Consider the following 25389-nt stretch of genomic DNA (forward strand, 5'->3'; position numbering starts at 1 on the left):
TATTGGGTTTTACCTTGTTAATACTGCAGGGTTGGTGGGAGTTGAAGAACTTAGGCCTGTTTTGGCTTAATGGGCCTATCATGAAATCTAGGTCCACTAGGGAAAACCCTAGTTTTAGGATGAAGAGCCGCCAGGGATGAGAGTGGTGGCCGCCCGAGAGATGCGGAGAGGTCTACGGTGCAGGGTTCTCCGGTGAGTGATACGTCGGCGGCATCCTGCGGTGAGTGTAGTAAGGTGTGCCATTACTAGCTAAGTCCACTGAGGAGAATCCTAGCTTCAGAACCGTTTGCCAAGCTAATACATGGAAAAGACGATTGCCCGAAATAAGCCGATAAATTTGTGCTCCAAGGAGCATCTCCGGTGATTGACAGGTCGGCGGGAGACGTCGTTGGCCTCTGTTTGGTTCGACTATGGAGACTAGGTCCACAGGAGAAAATCCTAGTTCCACAAGTAAATGACATGGTGAATGGTGAAAATTTGGGCTGCCCGAGTTTGACAGAAAGAGGATCTCCGATGAATGATAGATTGGTGGGAGCATGCAATGGTTTTTGGATGGGTCTAAGACAAGTTTTATTAGGGATTGAAAAAGGGTTAAAAGGGGGAAAAAGTAAAGAAAAAACTTAAAGAGAGATACACTAATCAGAGAAGGAACCAAACAAGTAAAAGCTGGATCGATTAGATCCCGACGCTGACGGACAGGAGCTTCACCAGCGTTGGAAATTTTGGCTGGGAAAAGGTTCTCGATATTCGTGCCTGAAAGAGAAAAACGTTCCTATCTTTCCTCTTATTATCTTGCGGACATATTTTAAAGGATTATAGACTTTTCACAGTGACATGACATAATAATATAGCAGGTTTTAGTTGTGTCAAAACGTCATAGACAAATCATCGTTTGATGGAATCAGGCCCATCAATATGGTTGTAATCAATTTAACAAATACCGGAAGACTCGAATGTGAATCGAACTAACAAACACATTGACTGATTCTTTTTAATAATTGATGTAAAAAAATGCATTTGAAATTATGGAAGAATATAACTACATTTTTTCTTTTCTTTTTTTGGGGAAAAAAAAAACTACATATTAATAATATTCAAAAAACTGACATTAAGCTCGAACTTAATCCGAAAAGATAAATTATAAAACAAAACTGAGTTGTTTTTGGAGCATATTTGTTGTTTGCATACTTACTACTTACTAGTATAAAAGTTTAGCAATTAAAATTAGCAGAAGTACTTGATACAATAGTAGTAACACATCATGTATAAATTTGATTTTCCTTTTTTTTTTGTGCAAAATTTTCCTAAAATGTAAAAAACAAAATTGCAGTTATTAGTGATGGATTTTGTATTTGTGGAAGATAAAATTATTCTAAGTACGGATGGACCTACGTATTATAAGCAGTAGTACGTAAAATTACGTGTCATAACAAATACAAAAATTATATTTACTAAGATCAACATTTGGTCATATCTTAAAAAACCAAAAACCAAAAAAAAAACCCATTGACAATGTGAAAATCATGTGGAAAACTATGCATACGAACTATGTACAAATCAAACGAAAATATGAAATGAAATCTACTGTTTTCTTTTCCATGTAATTATAGTACTAATTACTATTACAAAACACCTAACTGACCGTTCCTTCATATGAAACTGATCTATTTATACATAATGAATAATTCATTTTTTGTAAAGATTTTATTTGCAGAAAAGTTATTTTTGTAAAAAAATCTGACATTTAGCTTGAACTGAGTCAAAAAGAGAAGTTAAAGATTTAAAACAAAGATTTATAATACGTTTTTAAAAATTATACGAAAAGCATGTAATTAAATCAGAACAAGAAAAAATATGAAATGATTTTAAGGTTTCCTCAAAGTTAAGAAAAAAAAAATCAAAACATGAACTTTGATTTAAAATTTCCGTCATAATAATATTGAAATAGAGTTATTTACAGAAATGAACAAAAATAAGTGCTATAACTCTGATAAAACAAATTTTGTAATATGTTTCGAATTAAAGAATTGAGAGGCGGTTCTGGTGCGCATCGCTATCACGTCTTCTTGTCTTTAGTTAGTGCCACGATGCGTTTTATTAGAGTTTGTTTGTAGGTAGATCCCATTTCATACTTACGACTTACAATTTCAAGGAATTTCCGTAAATTAAGTACGGTAGATTTTTCTCATAACACACTTTTTAATGACACTAATTAGTTATAAAATTATAGCTTTATCTCCGCTATATATATATAGCTTCAATTTCGAACTCCTTAAAATTTTAGATATGATATCATGTCATGTTCGTATTTCTTTTTTTTTTAATTGTGGAGAAGAAAAATACAAAAGAATATAAAACTTATACTTTTAGATAATGAAATCTCAGCCGACAGCGTGAGCTTTTGCTGTGGCGAGAGTACAAGGACAACATGTGTAGGGAACATGCCACGTGTCAGTATCGGAACCCTTTTCTCAATGTTACATCTCAGCCGTCGATTAATTTCCTGCCAACTGAAGTCTTCGTTGTAACTGTCGTTGGATTATAACTAAAAAGGTTATTCTTTTTTTCTTTTTTTTTTTGTTCCTTTGTTGTAGTTTTGTTGTATCCGTAACACTAGAATTAGAGTCGGTCTAAAAATTAACACACATCAGTTTAGAGCATGTTAAATGCTTTTTAACTAATGTATAAGAGATTTATAGGATGTTTTCGTATTATTGCTATCTTATAATGTTCTAGCTCGTGGTGGACAATTCAATGAGGGCCAAAGTTTAATCATCTCAAATTATAATCCTTTTAGAAAGCTACTCATCACTTCCTAAAATTAGTTATATTCTGTACGTCGGTCGTAATTATGAGGTCGATAAAGAACCCAAAATTGATAAATTATTATTCAAAATGATATATTGTAATGTTAACAAAATATATATATATATATATATAGAAATTATAAAAAAATATTAATGTGTAGGGCGATGTACATGTACTGGGATCTCTTCTTGAGCTCGATGCAGAACGTACCCAGTACACTATCTATGTCGGTACTTACTACTTAGTAACTCTTGCATGTTTTTAAGGAAATTTAATCGATCATTATCTCTTTATTTTTTTCATTTAAATGGTTTAGATGTCGGTACGCGTCACATGATTCCGACACTACTAGATCATCGGTGGTTAGGTTTTACAGTCGCTTTTGTGAATTGTAGGTGCAACTAACCGGAAATGTAACCGTACAACTTTATGTATATATATATATATGGAATTAACTTATATTAGCATGCTCATCAACATGGTTTTTGTTTTGTGACGATTTCAATATTTAAAAACAAATAAAAATGTTTTTTACTTATATCAGCGTATCACTACAAAAAAACATGGTTTTTCTAAAGGTTTTGTGCAAAAAAACCCTTCAATTAATTTTTTTTTGCAAATCAATACTATCATCTCAAAAGTCACCCCCAATATAACCCTTCTCGATGAGGTGGCAGAATAAAAATCTGGTTGTTTTGAGGGGAAAAACGACAAAACATTAAAATTTATTTATTTTTAATTAAAAAATAATTATATCTTTGTCTTCTTCCTCCATCTCTGCAAGTTCCTCACTCGATTACGATTGCAATTCTTAGATTCCAAAATTGTTTCCTTATATTTAAAATTCGTCTTCTCTCTCGTTGTTTTTTTAGATCGAAAGTTATAGGAAAGAAACTTAAGGATCCAATCAAGTGCTTTATGAAGATAATATTTTTCTAAAAAAAAAAAAGAATTAATGGATGTTGATGTCGACTGTACCGGACAGCCGGAGATGAGATCGCTGCTTGTGTGGAGAACGTGAACACTGGTAGTTGTGAGAATACAATTTAATTTTTCTTTTCTTAATTGCAATTTAGTTTCTTCTAATTTTTTAAGATCGTTTTAATTAGAAAACTAAGAATATTGAAGAGAACTTCTATCTTTAATATACGGTCTATCAAGAATGAGAATAAGGGTATCAAACTTATTTTTCCTGAATTAAAAGCTATTATAAAGTTATTATCCTTTGGTTTTTTGGGTTATGACCGCAGATAGCAGATCCCCAAGAGACGAGAAGCATCTTGAGGTCTTGGGTTACTTCAATCCTTTGCCAAGTGATTAACAGAACAAAAATGTATTCCTTTGTGGTGTGAAGTTGATTTTTTGATCTCTTAGCATCTCTCGGTTTGTGTGTGCAGGCGAGGACGGTTGTATGAGAATGGGTCTGAAACTCGATTGTTTTGGGTAATTGTTTAAGTTAGCTCTAGATAATATCAGTCATGGTTTAGCTTGGCTGCCTTTGAAAATCTTAGTGTCCAGTAAGGAACTTGCAGAGATGGAGGAAGAAGACAAAGACATAATTATTTTTTTAATTAAAAATAAATAAATTTTAATGCTTTGTCGTTTTTTTCCCTCAAAAACAACAAGAATTTTATTCTGCCACCTCATCAATATAGAGAAGGGTTATATTGCGGGTGACTTTTGAGATGATAGTATTGACCTGCATTTATTTGATGTAGAAGGTATTCTTGCAAAAAAATATTAATTGGAGGATTTTTTTGCACAAAACCCTTTTTCCAACTACAAATGGCGACTACATATGTAGTTGCTATTTTTAGCGACTATTTAGCAACTATTTGGCAACAATTTTACGACTACAAAAATTTAGTCATATAATAGTCGTTATTTTGCGACTGTTTACAGTAGTCAGTAATTTAGTCATAATTTAACGACTATTTTATGACTATATTGCATAACAGAACATGTAGTTGTGAAATAGTCGTTAATTTAACGACTATGATGCGACTCATGGTAAAGGTCGCCAATAAGTCGTATATCAGTCGCTATTTAAGAACATCAAAATTTTCAAAATTTAACTCCACACCCTTAACCAAACTCCAAAACCTAAATCATAAACTTAAAGCTTAAATCTTGAATTCAATTCTTAATCTTAGAAATTATTTTGTAAACCATAAAACTAAAACATAACCATTCTTATATATACATAAAACCAAGTTTTAATGCTTAAAGTAAAATCTAATTTTTCCAAAACTTAACCCTAAACCCTATACCCCCAAACCTTTAACCAAACTTCAAAACCTAGATCATCAAATCTAAATCTTGAAGTTTAAATTCTTAATCTTCTAAAAATTAATTCATAAACCATAAAACCAAACCATAACCATTATATATATATATATATCATAAAGCAAAGCTTTAATATCTATAATTTTCCAAATCTTATATTTTTACCAAAACTTAACCCCAAACCCCAAACTAAAGCTCCAAAACCCTTAACCTTAAATTTAAAACCTTTATAGTTCATATATAGAAATTAAATCATAAATCATTCACCCAAAAGGCCAAAATATAACCATTGAATATCTATAAAACCAATATGTAAAACTATTTAGTATTTACATATAAATCAATATTTCCAACAACTATATACTTACAAAATTTATTAAACTTAGTCATTTTAAAACCTAAAACAAATTATTTTTAAATCTAAATCAAATATAATATTCTTCTAAATTTCAAAACCCCAGTTCCCAAATCATAAATTTCAAATCTCATTTCCTGAATTATAGACCCAGAATTGCAAAATATATTATAAGTATAAAGTTTTGATCCAACAAATTACTCTTTAAAATATGAAAGCTTTTTATTGGATGATATGTAAACACATGGATTACACTATCAACCTTTGATTAATTTAATCCAATGGACAAGGTTTTTTCCTACTCTTCTTTCTCTTTCGTCTCCTTCACCGAGGGATTACCTTTCTCTGCAACGGACAAGGTTTTTTCCTTCTCTTCTTTCTCCTTTGTCTCTTTAGCCGATTAACTTTCTCTTCTTTCTCCTTTCTCTCCTCCTCCCGTTGCTTCATTCTATTCGATCTCATCTTGTCGTATTTTTCATCCTCTCAAGTTTTTAGATTTGGTACCATAGCATTTTTGCGGATCTCAGATCCAAGAGCGAAGCTCGTCATACTGCTCCGCCACTCAGGACACACTACCAAAGGACTCCAATCCTCATCATTGGGCAATTCAAGACGCAAGTGGTGTGTATCATCTCTAGCCTCCCTCGTACGATGCTGACCGTGATGTAAACTAAGGAAGAGAAGAGAAGCTCACTCGTCGCAACCCTCTCGATTTCCCTATCGTAATTATCTCTTTGCTTTCGATTCCCTTTTAGAAATTGGCTCTAGATTCCTAGGGGTTTCACATTGCTATTAGAGTCTCAATTTCGATATAGACACTTGAAATTTCAGTTACAAATGTATTTGGATTCGAGAATTTTCACGAGGTTGAGCAAATTAAGCTATCTCAAGCTTTGATTTTTATGACTTATCTTGTTCTGTGTTCATCACTTGCTAGTATTAGGTATATGTTACACGATGTGAATAATTGAACTCTTTTTCGCTTTGTTTACAGATCAGAACCCCTTGATGACACTGAGAGCGAAGCTCGTCAATACGATGCTGAGCGCTCTGAATTTGGCGGCTTCGGTTGCGCCACCGGAAAGGTGCTCTCTGTTATTTTTTCCTTACCTTCCAATTTTCAGATATATTTTAGGGTTCAAATGAGTTAAAGTTGATTACTTGCTTGCGCAGGTGCAAATTCTTCTTCTTATTCTTCTCCATTTTTCTATTCATCAGATATATAGTTAGGTTTATAGCTCTATTGATTGATTTGTGTTCTGTGATAGGTGAGTAGAATCATAGATTTGAGCTGCATTAATTTGGGTCCGAGCTAAAATCTGAATCTTGTTGTAGGACCTGCGAGGTCATGTTCTTTGTCTGTTCGTTGCAAGGATACTCATGGTCACCATGCTCAAGCACACTCTTAGACAGAGCTCATGATATACAACTTTATTTCAGAGTGGAAGGTAAACTTTCATTTGTGAAGACATTTTCTTATCCTTTGCTATTACGGTACAATATATTTACTTTGCTACTTATTGCTGTGAGACTTTTATTAATTATGTCAGAGAGTCATTTGTTTAGCAGCCTCTGTTGTACTTTTTGTGAGGCTTTTTGTTGAATTTGTCAAGAGTTATTTGGTAAACCCGATCTATAGACACTTGTTTTGTCTGCACTCTTTAACTAGAGTCACCATACTCACACTCACGTTTTTAAGCTAGAGGACATGTTAGTTATAGTGAATTGCTTGTTCTGATGGCTTCACATTTCTAGTCTCGATTTTGAAATTCTGTTATATTGATACTGGGAAATGTGTCCCCATGATACCTTTTTTGTTTGTTTGTTCTGAAGGTACTTGAAGAAATGAGTTGCTCTGGGAACATTAGTGGGAACTACTTAGGCTTCAATGATGGGATACCAAGCAATTGAGAATGTGCTACAAACCATTTATTATGTAGCTGTTCATCTATTTTTTTTTTTCTAATTATGTTTTTTTGAGGAGGATGAAGATTCTTATTTCTAATTATGATTTTTAATTTTATTTTGTAATACAGTTTTTTTATAATCATGGTTTATAATAATAAATATAGTATTCAAAAAACATTATTCATAATTTAAATATATTTAAAACAATTAATAATATATATTTATAATTTGTATAAATATTGTATAAATACAATAATGTACAAATACTGTATAAATACATAAATACAACTATAGTCGGTAATTAGTCACTAAATTTGGCAACTATGTTAAGACTATTGTTCGTAATCGTAAAATTTGTCGTAACGTAGTCGCTAAATTTAGCGACTACATTACGACTACGCTTACGACTGCAAACATTAGTTGTAATGTAGTCGCTATTTAGCGACTAATTTACGACTAATTTTTCTTACCGACTAACAATTTACGACAACAGGTTTTAGTCGCTATTTGGTCGTAAAACACCATTTAGCGACTAAATAGTGACTAATAGTGTAGTCGTTAATTTCATGTTTTCTTGTAGTGTATTATCCAAAATTTAACTGCTACTATAAATTCACTTTCAGTATATACAAGCACAGCGTTTGAGAAAAAAAAAAGTATATACGACCACGGCAAGTGAATACACATATACACAATTTCCGAAAGAGCTAGAATTTTCCCGCTACAGGTCTTAATCTGAGAATGTTTTTTTTTCTTTTTTCAGCAAAAGAAATTTATTCAGAATAAAATTTGTCCAAGTACAAAGGTTCCATGATCCATACAGGTGGATTGGAAGGAGCTGAATAATAATCTAATGTGTTACATCCCAATTTAGCTAATAAATGGACAATCTCATTGTTTATACGATGAATAAATGAAAAAATTACATGAGAAAAATTTCTAGAGCAGTGTCTGATATCTTGTAATAGACTATGAATGGAAACATCTTGTAAAGAACCATTGAGACGGTCGATCAATGTTTTGCAGTCTCCTTCAAAGTATAGATCAATGTTTTGCAGTCTCCTTCAAAACATACGTTGGAATCTGAGAATGTTAAAACGTAAAAATAGCCTTAAGGTATGTCAAGATCAGATGGGTGTAAGAATTTTCTTGATTGCTCAATATTTAAAGTTGCCCAAGTGTTGATGATTGATTAGCATCTAAACTTGTACTTATAACGACTTTAGCACCCAAAAAAAAGGTTGAATCATTCATTTCTTCTAAAATAAACGAGACAGCCACAAAATATAATGGTTATCAATAACTAATAATTTTTCGAATTTGTATGCTTGTTACGTCTAACACGTCATTTAGGTGGTCAAATATACTGTCCTTGTGTAATCCAAACAAAATTGTTCGAGTTGTAATCTTTGTTTGGAATAGTGTTTTTGTTAGGAAACGACCGAAACAAACGTTTGCGAAACAAAACAAATTTGCAGTTTCATGAAAGACTTTTCGAAAAAGAGGGAAAATGATGATCATATAGAAACAATCAATCAATGTTTGTCAAAAAAAAAAAAAATAGAAACAATCAATTTGTTATTTTGTCAACAGAAACAATCAATTATCTCAAGCCTGTCTTAAAAAAATAATAATCAATTATCCTCATTGAAAACCATATATTTGCTTCTTGATTATATCGTATTCATTTTTAATATTTTCATACTATTGCATATGAGAAAAATAAATATATTTTAATTTTTTAGTAGTATATGAGACTGAAGTATATGAAATTGAATTTCTTTTATGAATATATAGAAAAAAATAGGAGAGGCACACAAATTTCTCATTGCACAAGAAAGAGAAGGAAATGTTGAAGATGATAGAATAGGGTCATTTCAACTGTATTTGAGTTTAATATGTAATATACCTAACAGTATGAATTAAATGGCCATCTATTTAATTTTTGTTTCAATGGTGATTTTCCTGATTTCTCAAAAGGAAAAATTAGTATTACATCAATATCATCTAAGAGATATTACAAATTAAAATAAAATAAAAAGACAAAAATTAATTATTTATATTAAATAATATTATTTATTGTATTAACTAAATTAAACAAACGAAAAGTTAGAGTAGTATTTATTGTTAATGTAATAACTTAATATTAGATTAAGATCCTTGTTCTAACACAGATTAGAACTTTTTTTTATTTATATTATAATTTTAGAATAAAATATAATTTATATGATTATTTTTAAAAGTTTTTTTTTTAAATAAAATATTATGCAATAACCTAACGACCATAGGGGATATACAAAACCGAACGAAACGTATCAGTGAAACTGTAGTTTTATTTCTTTCTACTCAGACGCTTGTGGCCTGACATGGCCTGTATTAATTACAGTTGTTATGTTGAACGTGAAACCTACAATTTTGTTAGAGAAGTGCATAATTTCGCATGTTATTGCGCCTCCAAATCATATCGATGACTCTCTGTTTGAGATGTAGACAAATAAAAATAAGGTCAAGATTAACTATAACATCCTTTAGAATATAATTTTTTTTTCTTCTTTCGATTAAAAGATATCTTAAGCCAAATTAAACTGGTTTAATAGAGTTGGCTTTGTAATGGCATTCGAAATTCTATTTTTCACATTGTTTGTTCCTTTTTGGCTCTGTGTTGTTGTTGATATCAGAAACAACAATTTAAGGAATTTTAATGGAAAATAAGATCTGGGCAGACTTTCGATATAAATCGACAAAAACAATGAAGAATGTCGAACTGGATTTTGTATTGATTTGAATTTGTTGTCTTGTTCAAAAATTACATGTGTGTTTTCTAATCAAAATCCGACTATTTAAATAGAAAACTGGCTTCGAAACTATCTCTTCCAACAATCTCGGCCCGTGATTCTGAGATCCTCTCCCAGACTTTGACTTGGCGTCTCCTCCATACGACCCTACTCTCTGGGCCTCCACCAGGCCCATTATCTCGAGCGACAATTACTACTTATTGGGCCTTTCCTATGGGTCTTACGATCGTCGAAACCCAACACCAACAATTGTGTAAATCTATATATACATTTTTGGAGATATTTATGAAATAAATTCTGGAATTGGAACTTATTTACAATCATACTTTTAACATTAATTTTACAATTATTATTTATCTTCAATACATTATAGTATAATCATATAATTATAAAAATATAATATATTATGTAATACTATTATTGTAAATGAAAAAGAAAAATCATAAAAATATATTTGTTTGACTAAATTAAATTTGATGAATAATAAGGATATCCTAACTTGTAAATAAAACAACTACTAGACAATAGAAATTATACACTATATAATGTATTGATGTAAAAGTATAGTAGATTAAAAAATATATAATATATTATATACATATATAGTTAATATAAAAAAAAAATTATATTTCTAAACAGAAAAATATAGTCTGGCGGTATACGGTGACTGAATATCTAGTATATAATAAAATTTTGTTTTCTTTAATTGATGTAAAGGGTGATTATTTGGTTGGATGAAAAAGATTATTACGGGAAGCTTTAGGAGCCTAAAAGGGAACGGATGCATAGTTGGATATAGTTTCTGTTAGTCCATAGATATATTTCTCTGTTTTGTTTTTCTATCAACTATTTAAGATTTCTAATTTACATATGGAAAATATCTAGAGTAGACAGACAGACAGACAGAACAAGGAAATGTTATTTGGTAAATAAATAAAAGAACTAAACAATGCAACGTGCCGCTCCGAGCCAACGACGCAGTTTTTAGCAAATCAGATGTGTCTAAACATATACAGAGACAAAGGCTAACGACGTAGTTCTGACTCACAACAGCCACTTGCCAATTTGATTTGAACCAGTGCATATTGTTGAAAAAAAAAAGATGATGATAATTATAAAGATAAATCCGTAACTAGGCGAGAGAACAAATTATTGGCCCTAAAATCACTATGGGCCTGGATCAAGCGCATCCACCGCCACCGGAGCTCGTTTGACGCAAGGTACCGTTCTATAACGACGTAGTTTTGACGCACGCTCCTAAATTGCCATCACAGCTGTCATCTCAATATTTTCTTTTTCGTTTACAGTATTTCCTTTTTTTTTTTTTCATGTGCCACTACGACGTAGTTTAAACAATCAGATGTGTCTCTAAATATACAGAGACAAAGGCAACAGTGCTTTAACACTTTTCTCAACGATTATCAAATTAGGGTTTTCGGCGAAACGATGCGCACAGCTTTGAATTTTTTTCCCCAATCTTCGATTCTGCCGTAGATTTCTTTGATTAGGGTTTTACTGCCGCATCACTGTTTGATTCTTCCCGACTTTTACCGATCTAAGGTCTTGGAAATCTCAGGTAAAGATTGTTCTTTTTTCAAGTAGATATTGTTATTTCTTTTATATTTGGTTTCTGAATTCAAGGATAATTGGGTTTTATATGTCTCTTTTGTGATTAGGGTTTCATCCACAAGATCATCATTCAAGTGTTCCGCTTGTGAAAGTTCTTCGAAGAGGTACTTATGATTCTAAAGTTCCTTTTTTTAATTGCTTACATTCTCTCTAAAGCTTGTCTTTTTTTTTTTCGCGTACCTACAAGTCATGTGGTCTAGTTTGTGGTTAATTTATGTTGACGGCTTCAATTGATCTTTTGGGTTACATTAGGGATTTGTTTGTTTGGTCTGTCTTTGGTCTAGTTTGTGGTTAATTATGTTGATGGCTTCAATTTTTCTTTTGTTTTCCAAGTTTTCTCGGTTCAGTGTTTTGTTTTTCCTATTTTCAGATCCAAGATTATGTCTTGGAGTTAAGTTGAATCATACGACTTTTTTTTTTTCTTGAGTTTCACATTCTTGTTTCTTCATCTGGTTGTGTTTGTTTCTTTTCATGTGCTTGTTTTTGTTTGTTTTGTATGTGTTTACGTTTTATGATCACAACGGGTGTTCACCAACACATTAATGAGGTAATTTAAATTACCTCTCTAACTGTCTCTTATGCCTCGGCTCAGTCTTATACTAATTAAAAGATGAGTTAGACTGATAGATGGTGTTGCCTAAACGATTTGTCCCTTGTTGCCTATACAAATGCCTCGGCTCAGTCTTATGTTAATCATAAGATGAGTTTACAAATGAAAACGGATTGATGGTGTGGTTCATGAATGAATGAGGTAATTTAAATTACCTCTAACTGTCCCTTGTTGCCTATACAAATGCCTCGGCTCAGTCTTGTTTTAATCACAAGATGAGTTTGTAAATGAGAAATGGATTGATGGTGTTGCCTAAACGATCTTGTTGCCTATACAAATGCCTCGGCTCAAGTCTTATGTTAATCATAAGATGAGTTTATAAATGAGAAACAATTTGTCCCTTGTTGCCTATATAAATTCCTCGGCTCAGTCTTATGTTAATTATAAGATGAGTATACAAATGAGAAACGGATTGATGGTGTCATTCATGAATGAATGAGGTAATTTAAATTACCTCTCTAACTGTCCCTTGTTGCCTATACAAATGCCTCGGCTCAGTCTCGTGTTAATCACAAGATGAGTTTGTAAATGAGAAATGGATTGATGGTGTTGCTTAAACGACCTTGTTGCCTATAAAAATGCCTTGGCTCAGTCTTATGTTAATCATAAGATGAGTTTATAAATGAGAAGCGGATTGATGGTGTTGCATAAACGACCTTGTTGCCTATACAAATGCCTCGGCTCAGTCTTGTTTTAATCACAAGATGAGTTTGTAAATGAGAAATGGATTGATGTGTTGCCTAAACGATCTTGTTGCCTATACAAATGCCTCGGCTCAGTCTTATGTTAATCATAAGATGAGTTTATAAATGAGAAACAATTTGTCCCTTGTTGCCTATATAAATGCCTCGGCTCAGTCTTATGCTAATTATAAGATGAGTATACAAATGAGAAACGGATTGATGGTGTCATTCATTCATGAATGAGGTAATTTAAATTACCTCTCTAACTGTCCCTTGTTGCCTATACAAATGCCTCGGCTCAGTCTCGTGTTAATCACAAGATGAGTTTGTAAATGAGAAATGGATTGATGCCTATACAAATGCCTCGGCTCAGTCTTGTTTTAATCACAAGATGAGTTTGTAAATGTAAAATGGATTGATGGTGTTGCCTAAACGACCTTGTTGCCTATACAAATGCCTCGGCTCAGTCTTATGTTAATCATAAGATGAGTTTACAAATGAAAACGGATTGATGGTGTGGTTCATGAATGAATGAGGTAATTTAAATTACCTCTCTAACTGTCCCTTGTTGCCTATACAAATGCCTCGGCTCAGTCTTGTTTTAATCACAAGATGAGTTTGTAAATGAGAAATGGATTGATGGTGTTGCCTAAACGATCTTGTTGCCTATACAAATGCCTCGGCTCAAGTCTTATGTTAATCAAAAGATGAGTTTATAAATGAGAAACAATTTGTCCCTTGTTGCCTATATAAATTCCTCGGCTCAGTCTTATGTTAATTATAAGATGAGTATACAAATGAGAAACGGATTGATGGTGTCATTTATGAATGAATGAGGTAATTTAAATTACCTCTCTAACTGTCCCTTGTTGCCTATACAAATGCCTCGGCTCAGTCTCGTGTTAATCACAAGATGAGTTTGTAAATGAGAAATGGATTGATGGTGTTGCCTAAACGACCTTGTTGCCTATACAAATGCCTCGGCTCAGTCTTCTTTTAATCACAAGATGAGTTTGTAAATGAGAAATGGATTGATGGTGTTGCCTAAGCGATCTTGTTGCCTATACAAATGCCTCGGCTCAAGTCTTATGTTAATCATAAGATAAGTTTATAAATGAGAAACAATTTGTCCCTTGTTGCCTATATAAATTCCTCGGCTCAGTCTTATGTTAATTATAAGATGAGTATACAAATGAGAAACGGATTGATGGTGTCATTCATGAATGAATGAGGTAATTTAAATTACCTCTCTAACTGTCCCTTGTTGCCTATACAAATGCCTCGGCTCAGTCTCGTGTTAATCACAAGATGAGTTTGTAAATGAGAAATGGATTGATGGTGTTGCCTAAACGACCTTGTTGCCTATACAAATGCCTCGGCTCAGTCTTGTTTTAATCACAAGATGAGTTTGTAAATGAGAAATGGATTGATGTGTTGCCTAAACGATCTTGTTGCCTATACAAATGCCTCGGCTCAGTCTTATGTTAATCATAAGATGAGTTTATAAATGAGAAACAATTTGTCCCTTGTTGCCTATATAAATTCCTCGGCTCAGTCTTATGTTAATTATAAGATGAGTATACAAATGAGAAACGGATTGATGGTGTCATTCATGAATGAATGAGGTAATTTAAATTACCTCTCTAACTGTCCCTTGTTGCCTATACAAATGCCTCGGCTCAGTCTCGTGTTAATCACAAGATGAGTTTGTAAATGAGAAATGGATTGATGCCTATACAAATGCCTCGGCTCAGTCTTGTTTTAATCACAAGATGAGTTTGTAAATGAGAAATGGATTGATGTGTTGCCTAAACGATCTTGTTGCCTATACAAATGTCTCGGCTCAGTCTTATGTTAATCATAAGATGAGTTTATAAATGAGAAACGATTTGTCCCTTGTTGCCTATACAAATGCCTCGGCTCAGTCCTATGTTAATCATAAGATGAGTATACATATGAGAAACGGATTGATGGTGTGGTTCATGAATGAATGAGGTAATTTAAATTAACTCTCTCACTGTCCCTTGTTGCCTATACAAATGCCTCGGCTCAGTCTTGTGTTAATCACAAGATGAGTTTGTAAATGAAAAATGGATTGATGGTGTTTCCTAAACGATCTTGTTGCCTATACAAATGCCACGGCTCAATCTTATGTTAATCATAAGATGAGTATACAAATGAGAAATGGATTGATGGTGTCATTCATGAATGAATGAGGTAATTTAAATTACCTCTCTCACTGTCTCTTGTTGCCTATACAAATGCCTCGGCTCAGTCTCTTGTTAATCACAAGATGATTTTTTAAATGAGAAATGGATTGATGGTGTGGTTCATGAATGAATGAGGTTATTTAAATTACCTCTCTAACTGTTCCTTGTTGCCAATACAAATGCCTCGGCTCAGTCTTGTGTTAATCACAAGATGAGTGTAAATGAAAAATGGATTGATGGTGTTGCCTAAACGATCTTGTTGCCTATACAAATGCCTCGGCTCAGTCTTATGTTAATCATAAGATGAGTTTACAAATGAGAAATGGATTGATGGTGTGGTTCATGAATGAATGAGGTAATTTAAATTACCTCTCTAACTGTCCCTTGTTGCCTATACAAATGCCTCGGCTCAGTCTTGTTTTAATCACAAGATGAGTTTGTAAATGAGAAATGGATTGATGGTGTTGCCTAAACGACCTTGTTGCCTATTCAAATGCCTCCGCTCAGTCTTATGTTAATCATAAGATGAGTTTATAAATGAGAAATGATTTGTCCTCTGTTGCCTATACAAATGCCTCGGCTCAGTCTTATGTTAATCATAAGATGAGTTTACAAATGAGAAACGGATTGATGGTGTGGTTCATGAATGAATGAGGTAATTCAAATTACATCTCTAACTCTCACTTGTTGCCTATACAAATGCCTGCTCAGTCTTGTGTTAATCCCAAGATGAGTTTGTAAATGAGAAACGGATTGATGGTGTGGTTCATGAATGAATGAGGTAATTTAAATTACCTCTCTAACTGTCTCTTGTTGCCTATTCAAATGCCTCGGCTCAGTCTTGTGTTAATCACAAGATGAGTTTGTAAATGAGAAACGGATTGATGGTGTGGTTCACGAGGTAATTTAAATTACCTCTCTAACTGTCTCTTGTTGCCTATACAAATGTCTCGGCTCAGTCTTGTGTTAATCACAAGATGAGTTTGTAAATGAGAAATGGATTGATGGTGTTGCCTAAACGACCTTGTTGCCTATAAAAATGCCTCGGCTCAGTCTTATGTTAATCATAAGATGAGTTTATAAATGAGAAACGGATTGATGGTATGGTGCATGAAGGAATGAGGTAATTTAAATTACCTCTCTAACTGTCCCTTGTTGCCTCTACACATGCCTCGTCTCAGTCTTATGTTATTTATAAGATGAGTTTGTAAATCAAAATCGGATTGTGTAGCCTATATATCAAATGCCTCGGCTCAGTCTTATGTTATTCATAAGATGAGTTTGTAAATCAAAAACGGGTTGTGTTGCCTATATATCAAATGCCTCGGCTCAGTCTTATGTTATTCATAAGATGAGTTTGTAAATCATAAACGGATTGATGGTGGTGCATGAATGAATGAGTTAATATAAATTAACAGTCCCTTGTTGCCTCTACAAATGCCTCTGCTCAATCTTCTGTTAATCATAAGATGAGTTTGCAAGTCAGAAACAGATTGTGTTGCCTATACTTCAAATGCCTCGGCTCAGTCTTATGTTATTCATAAGATGAGTTTGCAAATCAGAAATGGATTGTGTTGCCTATACTTCAAATGCCTCGGCTCAGTCTTATGTTATTCATAAGATGAGTTTGTAAATCAAAAACAGATTGTGTTGCCTATATATCAAATGCCTCGGCTCAGTATATGTTAATCATAAGATGAGTTTATAAATCAGAAACAAATTGATGGTGGTGCATGAATGAATGACTGTCCCGTGTTGCCTTTACAACAAATGCCTCGGCTCAGTCTTATGTTAATCATAAAATGAGTTTATAAATCAGAAATGGATTGATGGTGGTGCATAAATGAATGTCTGTCCCGTGTTGACTATACAAATGCCTCGGCTAAGTCGGATACTAGTAGTAAGGTGAGTTATATGGTAGTGGATGAATGATTTGGAATTTGGTAATGGTTGGTAATGGATTATTTCCATGTCGTCCATACAAATGGATTGTAGAATACTAAAGTAAGTTTTATCCCAAATTATATGATCAACTTCACAACTATCTTTGTTTCTAATGACTGTTATTTACAATTGCAGGTTTTAAAGCGATTGATTTCTTGGAGCAAAGAAGGTGAGGCTGTTTTCGTTGCTGCTCCATGTTATATTAATATACTCGAGTGAAGTTGCTGATTTTCTCGTTTCTTTTTGGTGTAACTCTTACCAGTCGCTTTTTAGGTTAAGAGTGACTCTAGGAAGGACCTATTACTTATGTGTGGGTGTAAAGTGGCAGATGGAAATGGTGTTATGCTGGTAGGATTCCTCCCAAAATTTTCTAGTTACATATCAGAACTTATCTCGGAGGAGAGAGTTGTATTCTCTTCCATTTGTGTGATATGAATGGTCTTTTCTTTCTGCAAGGTTACTGTTGTTAGAGTCAACACTTGATGGGGTTTGTTGATGGCCAGTATCTCTGGAGACAATGGTGAAGAAACCCTTTCACTGGTTATTTTAGCTACTCTTAAATGTTGTGCTAGTGATTCTTCTGACTCAGCCATATCTTTCCTGGTTATTATTTTGGAACTCAGCCATATGATGTCCTCTTTGTTTTACAGATATTTCACAGGTTACACAAAAAACAGAGGTTAAGGCCTTCAATTTGTTAAAGGGAAGACAAATATTGGTCATGTCGTTGATGATGTGATCAAAGTTGTTACTGTAGCGGTATGTTTCCATCTAAGTCTATTAGGGATCTGGCAGTAAAAATCTTTAACTTGCTTTAGAAATGCTAATACTCGGCTATTGCTGCAGGTTACAATTGTCGTAGACTCATAGTGGCAGTGCCTGACGGTCTTCCATTAGCTATCACTTTAACGTATGTATTTCCTATCTTGGCTATATCAGACTCTTCCACTACTTTCTTGTGGTAGTTTCATACGAGAGAGTTAACTTCTCTTTGCTGATTATTATTTGCTTGTAGGCTTTGGTATGCTTATTTTACCTTCTCACTATGTTACTTGTACGATGGGAGGGAACAATATATGATTCTTTTAGAAGTTCTTTTATACAGGTGCGGAGGCTATCTGCTTGCTTGTGAGGCAATGGGTCCTGCCACCACTATTTGCGGCGATAAAACTGGACCACTAACTTTGAATCAGGTGTGTTTTGTGTTTACAAACATGGGTTCTTGCTCCATTGTTATATATTAGAATAACCCCGATTGTCATGTTTGCAAGCAGAGAAGTAGTCATATGTGGTCCACTAATAGGTTGGATTTCAAGCAATACTGATGAATGCGAAGGAAGCTACAGCAGGTTGAAATTTACTAGAGGGAACACTGGGGACTATCGGACAGTAAATAGAAGGTAAAAAAAAAACAAAAGCTGAGCTAATATTTGAAAGCAAAAATAAATGATTACATCATCAGACTCTTTGGTTTTTGTTGCAATTACTTTCAGGTTTTTAATGGAGGATGACGTATCCTTTTTTCTGGTGTTTTTAGATGCACCAAGTCTAGTATTCATAAATTGAGCTTACAGGTAAAAGAAGTGAGTTAAAACTCTCAAATATTCATAAATTGGCTTACAGGTAAAAGTGAGCTTAAAAAATTGAGCTTACAGATAAAAGAAGTGAGCTAAAACTCCCAAATATTCATAAATTGGCTTACAGGTAAAAGTGAGCTTAAAAAAACTCTCAAATATTCATAAATTGGTTTACAGGTAAAAGAAATGAGGTAAAACTCCCAAATATTCGTACATTGGGTACAAAAACTAAGAAAATATAGTGTTTTAAAGCGCAAAAATGTGGAAAAATTGAATTGTTTTTTTAGCCTTCCTTCCAAACAAAGCACATAAATTATGCTAAGAAGGGAGAGATGCGTTAAAAGATGGTAAGGTTAAGTTCACACTAGTAAAAAAGTTTCTATTGAAGCTGCAACTTGTTTTTCTACCGTAAAAGCAATCCCTACTATAAAAGTAACTCTTGCATGTTCTTTTACATGAGTTGGACTATTAAAGAATCCAAACAATTATGTTATTATGTTAAGGAAATTTAATCGATCATTATCTCTTTATTTTTTTCATTTAAATGGTTTAGATGTCGGTACACGTCACATGATTCCGACACTACTAGATCATCGGTGGTTAGGTTTTACAGTCGCTTTTGTAAATTGTAGGTGCAACTAACCGGAAATGTAACCGTACAACTTTACTTTATGTATATATATGGAATTAACTTATATATTAGCATGCTCATCAACATGGTTTTTGTTTTGTGACGATTTCAATATTTAAAAACAAATAAAAATATTTATTATTATATCAGCGTATTATCCAAAATTTTAACTGTTACTATAAATTCACTTTCAGTATATATGACCACGGCAAATGAACATATACACAATTTCCGAAAGAGCTAGAATTTTCCCGTTACAGGTCTCAATCTGAGAATGGTAAAACGTAAAAAAAGCCTTAAGGTATGTCGATATCAGATGGGTATAAGAATTTTCTTGATTGCTCAATATTTAAAAGTTGCTCAAGTGTTGATGATTGATTAGCATCTAAACTTGTACCAATAATACTTTAGCACCCAAAAAAAAGGTTGAATCATTCATTTCTTCTAAAATAAACGAGACAGCCACAAAATACAATGGTTATCAATAACTAATAATTTTTCGAATTTGTATGCTTATGTTACGTCTAACACGTCATTTAGGTGGTCAAATATACTGTCCTTGTGTAATCCAAACAAAATTGTTCAAGTTGTAATCTTTGTTTGGAATAGCGTTTTTGTTATGAAACGACCGAAACAATCGTTTTCGAAACAAAACAAATTTTCAGTTTCATGAAAGACTTTTCGAAAAAGAGGGAAAATGATGATCATATAGAAACAATCAATTCTTTTTTTTTTTTTTTGTCAACAGAAACAATCAATTATCTCAAACCTGTCTTAAAAAAATAATAACCAATGACTATGTAAACGCTTAATTTATAAAGTAGTTCGAAGGAAAAAAAGAATAATAATAATAATAACCAATTATCCTCATTGAAAACCATATATTTGCTTCTTGATTATTTCGTATTCATTTTAAATATTTTCATACTATTGCATATGAGAAAAAATAAATATATCTTAATTTTTAGTAGTATATGAGACTGAAATATATGAAATTGAATTTTTTTTTATGAATATATAGAAAAAAATAGGAGAGGCACACAAATTTCTCATTGCACAAGAAAGAGAAGGAAATGTTGAAGATGATAGAATAGGGTCATTTCAACTGTATTTGAGTTTAATAATGTAATGGACCTAACAATATGAATTAAATGGCCATCTATTTAATTTTTGTTTCAGTGGTGATTTTCCTGATTTCTCAAAGGGAAAAATTAGTATTACATCAATATCCCCTAAGAGATATTACAAAATAAAATAAAATAAAAAGACAAAAATTACTTATTTATATTAAATAATATTATTTGTTTTATTAAATAAATTAAACAAACGAAAAGTTAGAGTAGTATTCATTGTTAATGCAATAACTTAATATTCCTGTATGTACTATTGAGTATTAATGTTGTATGAATCTAACCACTTAATTTGGATGTACAAATTTGTTTATTATGTTAATTAGACGTATTTTCCACGAGATGCTTTGTTTCCAAAGTAGAAAAAGAAATTGTATCAAATTTGCAAAAGCGAAGAACAAAGGTGTAGAGATGGTAGCCCATTCCTATCTTTCTCCATCAGAAAATTCCTAATAATTCAACTTGTTAATTCATTTTTTCTCTATCATTTTACTCATATAATTCGATTAAAATTTGGGTTTCCATTTCATATCCTTTTTTTTTCTTTCCCTGAAACATGTTACTTTAGATGCAAAGCTGTGAAGCCATCACCATAACTACCAAAATCGTACTTGTACTATTGATGGTCCACGATAACTCTAGATGCAAAGCTGTGAAGCCGTCACCATAACTACTAAAACCGTACTTGTGCTATTGATGGTCCACGATAACTCTAGATGCAAAGCTCTGAAGTTATCACCATGTTACTCTAGAGTTGTCTTTTTTCTTCTTAAACTCAATCTGTTAACTTTATGTAATGTTTTAGCCAAGTTTTATTCAATACGTTTAGGTGAAATTATTATAAGATGACTTCCTTGACATTTTCAGTTTGATCCCAACAAAAAAAAGCCTTCCATGACCCCTAAAAAAAGGTGAATGTCAGTTTAAAAATTAAGATGGAGCATACAATGATCTTTTGTTAGGAAAATAGCAGTTAGTAAATCACTAAACCTACCTAAAAAATTGTCACCTAATCCAATTATCTAACAAAGGCCAACCCTATTACGTACGACTCTACTTCGTTTTCATCGCTCCATTAAATTGTTTTACGTTTCTTTAACCAACATATATGTCAACAATAGAAAACTATCTCCAAACTAAGGAAGATTATAGATTAATTTTTTTCTAATTAATAAGTCTTGCTTGACTAACAAAATAAGTCTTCAACTACTAAACTATTGTGATTAGACTTTCATTGTGTGTCTTAGAAAGATGTAGAAAATTTGAGCATATGTATATAAAACAAAAGGAAAAGATGTTAATCTGCTTTAATCATATCATATCGTGTTATATAGTTCTATTATCCTATCATCCACTTTTGACTTATTCAATTAACTTTTAAGTTTCATTACAAAGAGAGGGAATAAAACGATAGCACGTCACCTTGAAATGGATGGTTGTGATTAGATTCACAACTTGCACACACCAAAGAAAACTCGTTTTTCCTCTTGTGCGAAGTTTCTGTCCAACTTCATCTGTCACTCTACGCATACACGGTTCACAACTTCAATATAACTATGCATTTTTATTAGTATTTTCTTTTGTTAACAAAGATGTCATTGGAGAATATATTAATAAGATGACTCGACTTTGAGATCAGCAAAATATTGGTGGTGCATGTGAATTTCAATTTTCAAAACTGATTCAATCAGCGAAGAAATTTTGTTTAAGTTTTTGAAAAATATTGAACATGTAGACCTATTGTAATTACTGACTTAAAATAAAGTATGTTTGTCTCATACGAACAAGAAAAACATGGAAAAAAATATCAAATGATTTTTGGGAAAAAAGCTTAAAAATACCTCATCTATTTTTTATTTGGACGTTTAATACCTCGTCTTTTTTGGTTGGAAGAAAAATACATCATTTAATTAAAACGTGCGATTTAATACCTAAACTAATAAATTTTGTTAGTTTCATACATACGATTTGTTGACAAAAACAAAATTCCGTTTTTACCCTTACTATATCAATTAATAATTAATTTTAAATGATATGACATTATTTTATAAGTTTATTTGAATTAAAATTATTTATTTTAATTACAATTTTGTTTTAAATATTTAAATAAAATTCTGTTTTTACCCTTACTATATCAATTAATAATTAATTTTAAATGATATGACATTAATTTATAAGTTTATTTGAATTAGAATTAATTTTATTTTAAAAATTTTATTTTAAATATTTAAATAAACTTCCATTTTTACCCTTACTATATCAATTAATAATTAATTTTAAATGATATGACATTAATTTATAAGTTTATTTGAATTAAAATTAATTTTATTTTAATTAATTTTATTTTAATTAATTTATAAGTGTATTTAAATTAAAATTAATTTTATTTTATGTTAAATGATATGACCAAGTCTGTGAAAGCGAGAGAGGAGAATAAACATGAATTAGAGTTTGATGAAGATGATTGTATTTTTTTGTAAAACAAAATTGTAATTAAAATAAATAATAATTCAAATAAACTTATAAATTAATGTCATATTATTTAAAATTAATTATTATTTGATATAGTAAGGGTAAAAACGGAATTATATTTTTGTCAAAAAAGCGTAGGTATGAAACTAACAAAATTTATTAGTTTAGGTATTAAATCGCATCTTTTAATTAAATGATGTATTTTTCTTCCAAAAAAAAAAGACGAGGTATTAAACGTCCAAATAAAAAATAGATGAGGTATTTTTAAGCTTTTTTCCCAATGATTTTTCAATTGAATGAGAAAAAACTGGAAGACACACGGATGTATCCAATCTAAATAATCTAAAAATATTATAAGAGGCCTACTATTATAGTTCAAATATATCAAATAAATTCAATAACTTGTTAAAAGGTTTTAAAGGATATAATTTGATTTTTGAAGGATATGATTTTTATGTTTGTTTTAAATACATAGTATATTGGTTTGACAAAAAAAAAAGTATGCAATATTGATGGTTATTATGATCTATAGTAATCTAAAATATTTTTATAACGCAGGCTAGTAGTGGTGAACTGGTGATTCTTTTTGCCAAGTGTTTGGGCTAAAATAAGGGTATATTAAATAGGCTTAATATCTTATTAGCCTGACTTTTTCTTCAGGCCCAATTAACTCTAGATTCTTTTGGGAGCACTGGGAAAGAATTATAAAAACATTAAAATTGCTGAAACTTATGTCGTAAAATAAAAAAAAATATAAATTCATAATCCTATAGTACAGAAACGATATAACGGCGTATATTAAATTATTAATATCACAAGAAATGGACTACAGTGCAACAATTTTACTAGCTAGCTCAACATTTATGATTTACGTATATCACTAAAAGCTAATACAAAACGAATAATACACGTTAGTTAGTAATATAAAGTTGTTATATTCACTTGATTATGGGAAACATTATTCTCAAATCATTTGTATGATTTTGCATAATTGAATCTAAACTTTATGCATTATGTAACTAATCATATTGTATAAATATTTTTTTTCTTCTGGTTTTAGGAACTTTTTGACCAATATAAGTCGTAGAATTTGTGAAACAAGAGATTTATTAAAGGCAAGAATTCACCATGTAATTTAAGACAAAAAATCATATTTAAGGTCTTATTCATAACTTTAATTAAATATTTTTATAGTAATAATGATAATTAGTAATACATTAAAATTTAATTATTGGACGTAAAGTAGAAGGACTACAAGGCAAATTAACGCCGTCTGGTTCCGGTTTACAGTTCAGATCCAAATCCAAGCCCAGTGACCCGACCCGATTGATCCCATCTAACACCCCGTCACGAACGCCGTTACTACTCTGACTCCGTTTCCTCTTCTTAGACGGTAGTAACCTTCGCTCATCATCATAATCATCACCGCCGTTAACTTTCGCAGCCGTTCGTGCCGCCACGTGTACTCTCCGTAATATCTTGAAAAACTCATCAACCTCTTCCTCCGTCACCGTCCGTACGACTTCAGATTTGCTGCCGTTATCTTCTTCTTCTTCTTCTTCTCGCCTCCGTTCATCTTTCATCATCACCGAACTCATTTTTTTTTAGCCAAACAAGAAAACGTCGACGGCGTCGTTTTAGGCTTTAGACAATGTTTTGGCTCATAATACTTTCGGAAAATATAATTGGAACTCTCTTTTATAGAGGCGTCGGTGTGAGATTTGAACGGTGGATATTGTCAGCCGATACAATATATGGACGGTTGAGATTGATTGATGATGAATGACGTCATAGGAGATACGTTTAAGCGAAAGTGTTATGACGTCACGGTTTGATTTGACTTTTGGTATTAAGGAAGTCATCTGTATATTTTTAACATTTAAACAAAGACTAAACAAAAAAATTAAGGAAGACCAAGAAGAAGAAGTTGTGTGAGTTGTGTGATCATGGTTAACGTGGAGAAGATTTTCTTGCGATTTATTTATTTTCTTAGTTTTTATATAAAATATTTCCACTATCATTTTTATATTAAGTTTTGGAATAATTTATAAGTTACTGATTGATATTGGTGTTTGAACTTTTCAATTTTTTGAGCTAATCTAATAGTTGTTTGATACCAAACATTTTAAAAAGCCTTTTAAAAATTAAGACGTACTGTTTTTATTTTATTTTATTTTATTTAAGGAATAAATTTGTTAATATTATTTAGCTGATGTCTTGGTTTCTTTACTAAGTTCGACTCACCAAGAAAACGTCAACAAAGGACTTGTTTTGAAATAACTAAAGCTTGATGAAATAGTCTACGATCGATTCGAGCTGATGGTGAAAGTCGAAGAAGACAAGCAAGAGAG

The 25389-nt window shown here is 32.0% G+C and overlaps 1 protein-coding gene and 2 long non-coding RNA genes across 11 annotated transcripts; 2 read left to right on the forward strand and 1 right to left on the reverse strand.

Annotated features, from left to right (window-relative positions):
• The first annotated feature begins 3274 nt into the window (after positions 1-3274).
• LOC104710365 (uncharacterized) lies at positions 3275-7605 on the forward strand. 8 transcript variants are annotated; one of them, XR_015567211.1, is made up of 7 exons: positions 3275-3835; positions 4059-4093; positions 4206-5808; positions 5938-6171; positions 6444-6534; positions 6785-6897; positions 7283-7605. It is a non-coding gene; the product is annotated as an uncharacterized LOC104710365 (long non-coding RNA). The 8 variants fall into 8 exon arrangements; XR_015567213.1 differs by having other exon boundaries at positions 3599-3841; positions 4059-4121; XR_015567214.1 differs by having other exon boundaries at positions 3599-3838; positions 4059-4121.
• A 3890-nt stretch (positions 7606-11495) lies between these two features.
• Positions 11496-19520, forward strand: LOC104710366 (uncharacterized). Of its 2 annotated transcripts, none has more exons than XR_015565786.1 (10): positions 11496-11728; positions 11829-11885; positions 17364-17397; positions 17491-17576; positions 17685-17790; positions 17879-17987; positions 18075-18138; positions 18334-18421; positions 18503-18628; positions 18722-19520. It is a non-coding gene; the product is annotated as an uncharacterized LOC104710366 (long non-coding RNA). The 2 variants fall into 2 exon arrangements; XR_755000.3 differs by having other exon boundaries at positions 11531-11728; positions 17685-17748.
• Positions 19521-24172: 4652 nt separating this feature from the next.
• On the reverse strand, positions 24173-24720 carry LOC104710367 (uncharacterized). The gene has a single exon (XM_010426946.3). The coding sequence runs from the start codon at positions 24634-24636 to the stop codon at positions 24256-24258; it is 381 nt and encodes a 126-aa protein (XP_010425248.1). The 5' UTR covers positions 24637-24720; the 3' UTR covers positions 24173-24255.
• Positions 24721-25389: the final 669 nt, after the last annotated feature.

The sequence above is a fragment of the Camelina sativa genome, chromosome 9 (genome assembly GCF_030686135.1).
Source record: "Camelina sativa cultivar CO46 ecotype springtype chromosome 9, ASM3068613v1".
NCBI classification, from domain to species: Eukaryota; Viridiplantae; Streptophyta; class Magnoliopsida; order Brassicales; family Brassicaceae; genus Camelina; species Camelina sativa.

Excerpts from the sequence above, each read along its gene's own strand:
- LOC104710367 (XM_010426946.3), bottom strand. The coding sequence starts at position 24,636 with ATGAGTTCGGTGATGATGAAAGATGAACGGAGGCGAGAAGAAGAAGAA.